The following is a 12,685-nucleotide window of genomic DNA, read 5'->3' on the forward strand; positions in this document are numbered from 1 at the left end:
TTCCAGCATACTTATCCTGGAACTCCAGTATAATATGCTGGAGTTCAAGCATACTTATGCTGGAACTCCAGTATAATATACTGACGTATTTTTCGGGTTTTGAACAGTGTTTTCGCTCAAATTTATCTTTACATGAAACCTAGCTAAATTTCAATCACTTTTAAATTTGGGCTATTTTTGAACGACCAGTTGTAAATCTAGCTATTTTTGAATTTCTCCCATATTTTTCGTGATAGAAAAACCTGTTCCTGTAGTGAGGTTTTAAGACGACGATTCTTGGTAAGTAGTATCCATTTGATGATGAAAAACAAGAAATTAGCACTACCATAAATCAAAAGCCGAGTTGCACATAACCACAGATTTCAATTGAATTTTAAAATGTAAAGCCTATATTCCACTGTGGATATTCCTTGATACATAAGATATAAACAGGAACGTCCATACAGAAAGCATGCAAGATTGAACAAAAATTACAAAGTCTGTACAAGTTCAGCTCAACAGAGGTGGACTGCTGCACAAAGTATGTACAAATTATAATACAGTGTCAGGAACATTTTCCTCTTCTTGGAGAATAAATATTTAGCAAGAGAACAAAATGTCCGCTCTTTTTAACTTATCGACCCACACCATCAACTGAACCGACTCCCTGTATTCACAATTCGAGTTTCTCTGTAAACAATGCTGTGGATTTGCAGATAGGACAAGTATTCTTCCCAATCAACCATTTCTTTACGCACTCTTCATGATACTCGTGCCTGCACTCAAGAATGCCAATCTTTTCTTGGTCTACGTAATCAGTCTGCAATAACGTGTTTAAACATATGCAGGCCGTCAGACCTATCTCAAAGAAACAAGCAACAAGAAAAGGGATACAGCTCCACTGGAAAGTAGAGCTTGGAAAATTTAATAGCATATATTTGTATAATAATCATGCAGAAGAAAATAAGATGCAATCTTCAAAGAATGAACAAGGAAATAATCACAACAAAGAAGCCGAGGCAGCACTGTACCAGGTGGACAACCAAAAGTTTATCTCATTCCCGTGATAAGGAACCCTTATAAAGATTCACGACAATGTTTTGATGAATTCAAGATTTCCAAAGAGAATGGCAACATAAACATTAAGCAAAGTGCTGTAAGAATAAGTCAAATAAGGAAATTTTAAAAATATATAAATATAAGGCTAAACCCATAATCCGCTTTTCATTTTGGCACCTTTACTCGGACCTTTTCCATTCTGACACTTTAACCTCTTACCTCATGTGCCATTTAAACACAAAACACTGACATATACTTATAACTCAGGCGCGTGTTCATAACTGATGCCCACATGTAAACTTAGCAAATTATTTTCTGCCACTTGGATTAATTATCCACGTAACTCCCTATCATAAAATATGATCCCGTACCATGTAAATAACCTGCCCCGTTAAAATAACCCGCACCCGTGAAAATAATCCACCCACTTAATAAGTAAAATAACCCACACCCACTTAATTTCCCAAAAGCACACATCGTCTCTCTCACCCCGCTAAACCAAAATCCCAAGCCCTAGGAGATGAAACCATGAATTCTCAGTCTTTGTTCGTTCGTTTGAAAGCCAGATAATCCAAATTTCGTTTGAAATTTCATTTGTATTTCATTGTGTTCAGTTTTTGTTTGGATCGATTCTTACAGTGGACCGTCATTGTTTGCTTTACATATCACCAATGTTCTGTTCTTAAATTTGTGTTGTTAAATTTCAGCTGTTAAAATGCAGTCAGTTTGCAGTCAGTTCCAGTCAATTTGTGTTGAGAACCCTCTGCTCTTTCCGACATGGCTATGGAGTTCGAGTTAAAAATCAGGAAAGAAGAAGAAGAAGCAACTAACAAATTAGGGCTATGGAGTTCGAGTTAAAAATCAGGGAAGAAGAAGAAGAAGCAACTAACAAATTAGGGCAATACAGTTCGCTTTCCTATTAATTTCGACTAAAGCTTCAACAAATTGCAGAAAAGAAAGCAACCTTTAAATATTCATGGCAATGGAGCTTTTGAGAATTAGGGATTTTTTTTTTTACATCTCATAATGGAGAAAGGGTAGGGGAAAGTGGGGTATAAATGGGACTCCAACGGTAAAATTTAATACCATGAAAAGGGGAGTGATTTTACCCCTCCTAGAGGCCTCACGCGTGACCTGGGTGACGAGGCTCACTCAATGTGACAGGTCAGTATTTTGTGTTAAAATGACACATGAGGTAAGGGGTTGGAGTGTCAAAAAGGAAAAGGTCTGACTAGAGGTGCCAAAATGAAAAGCGGAGCCAACTTAAAGGGGCCGCTTAAGGGTTTGGCCTAAATATAACAAGTACATAGCATCAATTCGAATTTTATAATTTTATAAAAACTATAGGTCACAAATTGACTAGACCCCTACCAAAAAATCTTATATCGAATATAAGTTGGCAAAGGGGTAATACCTGGCATATGACACAGAAATCTGTTTTGTGATCTAAGCATGTAGCACTTTCATGAGGGCAAGGAGTCTCGGAAGACAAAAATATTCTCGTTTTCAAATTGCTAACAATGGCTTCCTCTGATAAACCAGTTGTCACGTCGCCAATTTGCTCCCCCAGTGCAAGAAGTTCCTGGATAGGATTTTTATATTGAAGGATAAGTTAGCCGAAGTTCTGGCAAATAATTGACCAAGGATTACCACAGCTTTTACTTATCAACCGTCATGGAAAATATGTGATGATACATGCACTTAACCTACAATTTTCCTCACCTCATAAGACATGTGATCTATGTCCAAATGCATATCTCTGTGCTGATCAACAGCATCACCAACTTCATGGTACCCAGGAACATCCAGCATTGCCACTCCCTAATAAAATCACCAAAAAAAGAGATACCCATCAACATCCAATCCCATTACTTTAACTGAACGAACAACAATACGACAAAGAGAATGAGAAGAGCTGGTCAAATGGAACATGTTTTACATTTTCTGGCAAAACTCTCATGTTAGGGAGGTTGCCTTGTTGAGTATTTGTTTCAAGCATGAATTCCCTTCGAAGAGGTCTGTAAAACCTAAAGCCAGTCGGTGGGAAGGGTCCGATATATCTAGACCCTCCGTCTACAACACCTTGGAATGGATTATTAGTGTGATTGGACGAACTATTTCGTAGATTTCTGTGTGAAGATGATGTCATCTGCGGAGAGAAGCTCATATTGCGGCCCCCCACACATTGCGTATCAGGTGGCGGGTGATGATGGTTGGGTGGTCCGTGAGGAATGGGTGGATACAGAAAACTAGTCAAACCTCCGTTGCTGGCAGTTACTTGATAACCTTGCACACCCATGTTTCCAGCATCCATACAGCCACCTAAAGTAATAGAAAAAAAAAAGCAGAAGAAATATGCAATCAGTTACTGAGTTAACTTCTAGTACTTGGAATAAAGATCATGATTTACTGTTGATAATTTGAGTAAAGGAAATAACAAAGGTTTGCCAAGATTATTAAAAAGAGAAGTGAGATAAACAATCAGTTACAAAAGTTAACTTTCAGAACTTGGAATAAAAGAGAGAAATAATGCTATGAAAATGGAAAAAGGAAAGAACAAGACGTGTCTCCAGTGGATTGTCCCTTTTAAACATGTAAGAAGAAAGAAAAACAACTGAAGATGCATTGCTCAACTTGGCGGCATGCTAATAGCTCATAAGAAAACAAAACTTGGAAGAACAAGGACTTTGATGAAAACCTTAATGAAGGGGAGAAGATAACCTATCAAACAAAAAGTAGGCTGAAATAGGTACTCAAAAACTCATAGAAGTATTTTTTTGGTTTTTATTTTTTAAAAGAAAGGAGTAACTACCGGGCGTATATGGAAAAGGAGCAGCCTGATTCCAGGCCCAAGTTTCAGCCTCACCACCGCTACTATTGAAAGGCAGATCCAACCAAGGATTGCCAGGAAACTGATAGGCTTGGCCAACATAGTTTCCTTGAAGCAGATGATTGTTGTTATTTTGCGATACAGTATATGGACCACTAGCAGATCTGTTCCTACCACTTCTCTGTACTCCATCTTCAATGGACGATGATGACCCATTCCCTCCATATGGAGGAAATGATACAGTATCTGTCAAAGAAACATCAGATTCACGTGCTCTTGTGATCACTGGGATGACGGAAGTATTAGGTCCCGCCAAAGCAGAATGATTCTTTTGCTTCACTGAGCCTCTGACACTGTCCATATACGGATCATTCCTACCAAAACTGTGTGCACTAATTCCAAGGATGCCGTGAGTGCTGGAGAATGGACGCTGATCATGTAACCCATGATTTACTGGATCTGGAACATCTGTCGATGCAGATGGAGCAGCCACGCTAGGGTTATAGTGATTTGATGATGTTGCAATTGCTGTGTCAACGTTGGTGGCAGGATGGCGCGGTTGAACCCCATTGGACGATGACATCCCATAACGTAAACCGCCTTCTCGAGGGTCTGGTAGATGGTGCAAATAGAAATTAGCACTGTTTCCTAGAGCTGATACTATAGTGTGGACATTTGGATGTGGAAAAGCTATAAAGCTCCTGTACAACACACAAGGCTCCGGTCGGATATACTCTTGACTTGCTGATCTGCTTCCAAATCAAATATATAATTACCGTGTGACATGCTCTTTTTCCCCATTGTGTCGAGTACAATGTTGTGGATAATTCCTGGTTTAAAGAAGAATAACACGTCATACCTACATCCCGGTACATACATTGTCTAAGAGATCACATAACTCAGTATATGCTAACAGATACAGATAAAATTAAACTTGAAGTTCAATGCTTATTTTGAGATTTTTCTCGACATTCATCCCAAAGAGCACACTTCAAAAGTGACTGCAAAGTTACCACGATCCCATTCGAAAGTATTAGGATTACCCTCTTTAATTCAGAAATTTGCTTCTGTAATACAAACCATCATAGACATTACACCAAGTAACAATAGAGCCATTTGCAGTTGCTACATTTGGTAAAAAGCATCCAAACCATGGACAAAGGGGAGTGGGAATTAACTGAAGCGAATATGGCACGTGGATAGACATCAAGCTACTATTCCAGCTTTAAGAACCGCGAGCTCACTAGTAACTAGCCAAGAAAAGAGTATCTTCAAGATGGAAAACTATGTTGCCCTCTTTACTTTTACTTTTGGAAGGGGGGAGGGAAGAGATAAATAAGATCCACTCCCGTCATTGAAAGACAGTAATCCAACTATCCATATTCAGGTCAAGCAAACTGACTGTGGGAGAAAGATCAATTGATGTAGTAAAACACAAAAATGAGAGGATCTACTACCCCAACTTAGATTCTCTCCAAAAAATCAAGTACAACACCACTTCTATGGATGCTTAAGAGAAGCTAAGGTAAAAAAGCCACATTCCCAGCTAGTTGAAAAAAGAAATTCACACTCCGGTAGTAGATACACAGGGCAGCAACACAGGAACCCATTGGAATAAAGAAGAATACTTACAGCCCGATACAGATGGAGAAAAGGATGACGTCGAGACAAAGAAAGCAGCAGGGAGAGAGAGGGTTAAACGTGGCTACTGGAAATTGCATGGGTGAAGGTGGTGAGTGAGCACCGATAAAGTGATATACATAGTGAATCTTATAACGTCCTAAAGTAGCTAAATTCATAAATTTTCTAGTATAAAATGGTTGGGAGGCGGAAAGCAAAGGTACAAGAAGATGTGCAAGATGCACCCGACGAGCAGAGGCTATAGTTTGTCAGAAAAGGAATTGAGTTCATTAGAGCAATTAAGCCGTTTCTGTTGCAATATTAAACCATAAGAGGCGAAATATTTCAATTTTATTGAAACTGAGATGGTAGCTGCAGGATACTAATGGTATTGCAGTAAGCATAATAGTTAATTACTCAAGCAGCAGCCATAAGGCTTCAATTAAATGTAGCCTTGTGAAGTTCAACCGATTGCCTAGCCCATTTGCAGCTATGCATTCATAGGATTTACACTAAACATACCATTTAACCAATAATAAGATTGCAGATTAAAAAAAAGGTGTAGATTCTATATTTATTAATAACATCATATAAAAGAATAGAATTACATTTCTATAGCATTCAATTCCCTCAGAAGCCAAATGCCTGACCTGGATGTGTCGCTGGCATTAATTCTTTTTTATATAAAAACGTATCACTGACATCATTACATCACAATGATTACAGATTATAGCTTTATCGCGAGACGAAATAATGTGCCCGTAATCTGCAATAAATTCCCAGCTAAGCCTAGATGAATCTAATTGTTACCATACTTTTTCTTATGTACTAATTATTACTCGTACCATCCTTAAACAGGCTACAGAGATGATAATTAGCAGCAATTCATGCATCTGCTACAGCCAAGAATTACTAACATAAAAAATCGGACTTAAAGAAAACTTTTTTTGATAATGGACTTACAGAAAACTGCAATATACTTTAATAATGAAAACAGTAAAATTGGATCTAGGAAACATGTATTAAATAGAGGAAATAACTAAGCATTTCAAATAGGTCTCCGCTCAAAACATGCTGCCATATATCTGAGCGAAGACAGAGAAATGGAAATCACATTAGTGTCTATTGCTTAATCACACTTCGGAATAGGCAAAAGTTTCATAGCAATAGGCTCTTTATGACGGATTTCTTCCCCTAAATGCGTGTTAACATGCCAAGACCTTCTTCCTTGAAACATCCTGCTGGACTAGATAAAGGCAAACATGAAAGAGTACCCTTCTTTCAATTGTTTAGATATGTCTTTCAGAGTAGAAGCTGTGAAAAAATTGACAACCCGGATAAAACCTTCACGCATTCACTGTTGCAAAAAGGCCACCTTTACCCCCTTAGCCAGTCAGAGACCAAATTGAACCTCGAAGTCTACAGAAGTTCACATGACAGTGATGACAGCGACACCAGCAGGGGAAAAAGAGACTTCTAGCTTTGCATTCACACAGTATTAATTCTTTTGCACATAAAAAAAGAAAAATAAAGCTCATAGAGAGGATATGAAACTTAGTATGATCAAGATGTGACAAGAAAAAAAGCATTGGGTAGGATAGAGGTAACTATCAGCTATCAAAAATATCAGATCTCCATTACAGGTTAAGCCGAATTTGCCAAGCAGTTACTAAACACTTCAAAGAGTAGAAAAAGGTTCAACAAGTAGCATCCGCATAAGGAGCTCCATCATTCATGGGATCACATGACCATGTTTAAAAACTCAAGATGTTACACTCAATACGAGATATATTAGATAAAAAACCCGTAAGTTAAAGGTAAGTACCCTCCAATTGAGACCTCTCTTTGGAACCCCAAATCTATCTTCCTTCCATCCACTTCTCATACAAAAGCTTAAAAACTCCAACAGTTCCGGAAGTTAAACGTTTGTATCACAAAATAGAGCTCGCTCTATGAAGATTTGCCTTTCTTTCCTAGTTTAGCTCTAAGGAACAAGAAGCTTTAGAAAAGTCAACCAGATAGGAGAAACTTGTTTTGACAGTTGAAGAAAGATAATATTGTCAACAAAAAGCAGCAATAAGAAGGTACTACAACATATTATGGATCATGTATATCACTTAGTAGATCTAGTAAGTCATTTACATCATTTACAAAAGTCAACCTCCACCAAACGACCAAATAGAAAAATTTGACAGAAAACAAATATAACCAGAAAAGAGTTAACTTCGCACTCCTCATTGGCATAGCAGGCAGTCTCCATCATAGTTTAAGCAAGATTAGGACCACGTTTCTCTGTTATTTCATGCCCCCGGAACATCTTATTCAGTTCATGCATTCTTTTCTATGCATGACTAAAACTTGCAGAAAGGTGGAAATTCTCAATAACTAATTGGGTTTTTTCCTTTCCCCGAGACAAGGAGAAACGATGTTTAAACTTCTAGTTATATTTTTCTCTTCTAAGTATATTTAATGAGTTCCTCTGCCCCCCCCCCCCCCCAAGAACAACATCTTAACTAACATATGTAATTATCATAAATTAGGTCAAATTCTATATCTACATAATGTTGCTCTTGGACACATGGAGAACCATTTCATAGAGTATGTGTTCTCACAGCCCTAAGTCTAAATAGTTAGCTTTGCAGAGAGATGTGAAACATGCTTAATAATGCTCAATATCATTTGATTAAATAGTTGACCCAACCCCTGAAACTATGCGCCTAGAAATTAACTCCTAATCGAGGCAAACAAACTATTCATATCATTAAAAAGTGAAACCTTTTCTGCAAATTAGTTCGTCGAATTATGATAGCTTCTTCCGAGTGGATGGCATTAGATTGATATGGATTTCCATAACAGAAGACAGGAGGGCTGAGAAGGTAAAGATATACGCAAAATCTATCTTGCAAGTGTTGCAATGGCAAAAGATACAACATCACACAACTTAAAGTTATGAAATAAAAAGGAAAAACACAAGCAAAAAATGTTCACAGAACTGAACCATTAATGTGAGGGCAGCTGGTTACCATACTGGCTCACCATAGAAAGTACGTTCCCTAAGGGAAACGCGGATAAACTATTGCATCAAAGAACACTCAAACACTCACTCAGTTTCGGAACTACTCCTAGTAGTTTACAAATTCAACAAACCTTGATTCCTGAGGTTAACCGAGGCAATGATAACTTTGAATGTTTGAGCGTTCAATGTTTTCTTTATAAAGCATAACTTCGAAAACTAAAAAACATCAAACGCATTCTTTATTTAAAACATATTATCACTCAAGATAGAAGCTAAAAACATTGATAATATGAACAGCCAAGAGCTACATTTGAACTTTGGGATTAACAAAAGGGAAAATAAATTTGTGCACAAACCCAGAAATAGATATAGAAAAAACTAATCTTTAATAGTAATTATTTAGGGGAAATTAGAATGCAATTGACATACAAACACATGCAATTCACTAATTGAGAAGCAAAAAAAAAAGTATATGATTAATCAAAAATATTACTACCTTTTTACCATCCGCATAAGCGATTTTTTCTCTGTATCGCCAATAACTATAGCACAAATTTTTTGAAATAATTTCACCACTAGTGCAGACCCCTGCATAAATAACCAGAAAAGAAAGGAAAAACCCCTAATTTGAGTCAGATATATATTAAAAGAAATGGTGATCAATGATAATACAAATAAAATCCAGCAAAAAAAAAAAAGTGCTTCTTCTGGGAAATAAGTGCATGCACTTTCACAAGATTAATTAATAATAGAAAAGCTCTAAACAACCAAAATTTACAATATTTGTTTTTTTGATAAGTATAAAGACTGAAATTTTAAATTAAATTATTACGATAAAGCTGAAAAACCAACCAAATAGAGATTGATCAAAAGATTCCAAATGGACGGTAGAGAGAGAAATGACAAATCTTTGATAACTTGAAGAGAGACAAGCATTAGCACATGTTCTTCAGAAACTATGAACTTGTGTAGTAGTATTACTTTTTTCTTTATTTTATTTGCTATTAACTGCTACGTGGCTGTTTCCATTATGACCACACTTGTTTAATTTCCGCATAGCCCCTTAAATTTAGCGTTCTGTAATAAAACAATAAAAGCGGAAGAATAATATTACACAGAAAGAGAGACTAATTCTTATTGAATTTTGGAATGATTTACAATAGAGTAAGATCCCTCTGTTTATACGGAAAAAATGGTTTAGCCACAAAGTAAAACTCTATACAAGATAGATATTCACTCTAATTACAATTCTATTCATAACACTCTCCTTTGAATGTCTACTCAATAAGTAATGTGCCTCGTTAAAACCTTAACTAAAATAAAACTCAATGGGAAAAAATTCTAGAAAAGAAAAAAGAGTACACATATTTAATAATACGCCTTTTTTGCCTCATTAAAAACCTTGCAAGGAAAACCCAGTGGGACAAAATCTTGTAAGGGAAAAAGAGTGCAATATGTATTAAACTCCCCCTAATGAGAGCATCATTTCACATTCTTGAGCCTTCGCATCCCAATCTTGTGTGCTAGCTTCTTGAAGGTTGACGTCGGTAGAGATTTTGTGAACAAATCAGCTATATTATCACTTGAACAGATCTGTTACACATTGATATCACCATTTTTTCGAAGATCATGTGTGGAAAATAACTTTGGTGAAATGTGCTTTGTCCTATCTCCTTTTATGAATCCTCCTTTCAATTGGGTTATGCATGTTGCATTGTCTTCATACAAAATCGTGGGTCGTTTGTCATATTTCAAACCACATTTGTCTCGAATAAGATATATTGTAGACCTCAACCACTGTAACAATCCGACCGATCATTTTGAGCACTTGCACTTCGCTCGCCAGTTCCCGCATATGACTAGCCTCGTATGATGTATTATGACTCATGTAAATCGTCGGTTTTGGTTTTCAGGTTAATCAAAACAGGTATGGAAGAAAGATTCTCAACTTGAAGCTTTAAATTTGAAAGGTTTGCCCAAGTTTTGACTTTTTAGTATTTGACCTTAGATTTGAATTTTGATGACTTTGTTAGCTCTGTTAGGTGATTTTGGACTTAAGAGCGCGTCCAGTTTATGATTTGGAGGTCTGTAGTGAAATTAGGCCTGAATTTAGTAATGTCATTTTTGACATGCGTGTAAAATTTGAGGTCATTCGAACGAGGTTTGATAGGTTTCGGCATATGTTGTGAAAGTTTCAAGTCCATTAAGTTTGAATTGGTGTGCGATTCATGTTTTTGTTATTGTTTAAGGTGATTCGAGAGCTCAATTGAGTTGGTATGGTAATTTAGGACTTGATGGCATATTTGGTTGAGGTTCTGGAGGCCTCGTGTCACGACCCTAAATCCGGACCCGGTCGTGATGGCGCCTCTCGTGAAGACAAGGCCAGCCGATACTACTCATTTCAGTATTTAACAGTTAAGCATTAAGAAACAATCTAAGCATGATCAAATAAACCAAGGTTTAAGCAGTTAATAGCATAATTCGCGAAAAATAACCCAACACAGCCCGATACCAGGGTGTCACTAGTCATGAACATCTAATAAAAAAGAATACTCCAAATCAAACTACAGAGTTTAATACAGAATACCAAGAACATGAAGAAGTAAGATAGGGAAGAGCTCTGGGCTGCGAACGCCAACAGCTACCTAGAGACTCCTCGGATCTGCCTGAGCCGAAAATGATCAGCACTCACGAGCGGGACCAGATACGCCTGAATCTACACACAGGGTGCAGGGAGTAAAGTGAGTACTCCAACTTAGTGAGTAATAATCATAAATAAAGACTAAAAGCAGGAAATCACGTAAGGCACAAAGCATGCTATAATGAAGCAGTAAAACCATTAAAACAATAAACCAGTGAAAGATAAGTAAAAATCCTTTAACTTGAATTTAACTTCACGAAAAGCCTTTTTCAACAATTAAGCATGGTAATTGACAGGCAATTAAGAAAAGATAAACACATAAAGGTTCGCCCCTCGGGCACCGTATCAACAAATTCGCCCCTTGGGCAATATCTCAGGACAATACCAGCCCCTCAGGCTCAATCTCACATCACAATAGGTACCCGCGCTCACTGGGGGTGTGCAGACTCCTGGAGGGGCACCTTTCGGCCCAAGCGCAATATCAAGCCATCTCGTGGCATCATCACTAGGTTCTCGGCCTCATATCAATCAAGCCACCTCGTGGCGTACATATCTCAGGCCCTCGACCTCATAATCAATATCAAATGTTTCCTCACAACATAGCCCTCGGCCTTACTCAGTCAAAATCCTCACAAGCCACTTGGGCAATAGTAAAACATGATTCTCAGCCCAAAATATCATTTGAAAGATCATTTAAGTGTTAAAACAGAGTAAACATGGCTGAGTGCAAAAACAGTGAAATATAATATGACTGAGTTCAAATATAAAGTCAAATAGTGAGGAAATATCAATAACAGTCCCCTAAGGGTTCAAATAGTTGGCACAAAGCCCAAATATAGCATTCAGCCCAATTAATGATGATAGCAAATAGATTTCAGTCAAATACGCGGAAAAATAGTCATTTGGGACGGACTAAGTCACAATCCCCAATAGTGCACGACCTCACGCTTGTCATCTAGCGTGTGCATCACTTAAATATAGCACAACGATGTGCAAGTTCGGGGTTTCATACCCTCAGAACATCATTTACAATCATTACTCACCTCAATCCGGTCAAATCTCTAGCCTGCGACACCTATTCCCCTCTAATCGGCCTCCACTCGCGTCGAATCTATCCAAAATTAGAATGAGGACGTCAAAATATGCTAAGGGAATGAAGCCCAAGCAAAAATAATCAATTTACAACATAAATCCCGAATTTACCAAAACCCGACCCCCGGGCCTACGTCTTGGAATTCAATAATTTTTACATCAATAGATTCTTTATCTTCCCACGAGTTCATACATATCAAAAGTTCTGAAATCCGACCTCAAATGGCCCTTCAAATCCTCAAGCAAAGGTCTAGGTTTCCAAGCCCTAGTTTCCCCAATTTTAGCCCTTAAATTCCATTAATTATAGCTCTAATCCGTGAAATAATAGCATAAGAACGAGTTTTCGGTCCAAATTCCTTACCTCAATGAAGTTCCCTTGAAATCCCTCTTCAAAATCGTCCAAAAAGCTCCCAAGCCGAATTAGAAATGGTGAAAATACCTCAAAATC

The 12,685-nt window shown here is 37.5% G+C and overlaps 1 protein-coding gene across 1 annotated transcript; it reads right to left on the reverse strand.

Annotated features, from left to right (window-relative positions):
* Positions 1-343: 343 nt before the first annotated feature.
* Positions 344-9,546, reverse strand: LOC107777037 (putative E3 ubiquitin-protein ligase ZFP1). Its single transcript, XM_016597001.2, is given in 8 exon segments — positions 344-799; positions 2,453-2,620; positions 2,761-2,859; positions 2,978-3,360; positions 3,851-4,609; positions 4,612-4,698; positions 9,001-9,092; positions 9,357-9,546. Coding segments are annotated over 6 exon segments (1,614 nt in total). The 5' UTR covers positions 4,670-4,698; positions 9,001-9,092; positions 9,357-9,546; the 3' UTR covers positions 344-652.
* Positions 9,547-12,685: the final 3,139 nt, after the last annotated feature.

Source organism: Nicotiana tabacum, chromosome 10 (genome assembly GCF_000715075.1).
Source record: "Nicotiana tabacum cultivar K326 chromosome 10, ASM71507v2, whole genome shotgun sequence".
Classification (NCBI taxonomy): domain Eukaryota; kingdom Viridiplantae; phylum Streptophyta; class Magnoliopsida; order Solanales; family Solanaceae; genus Nicotiana; species Nicotiana tabacum.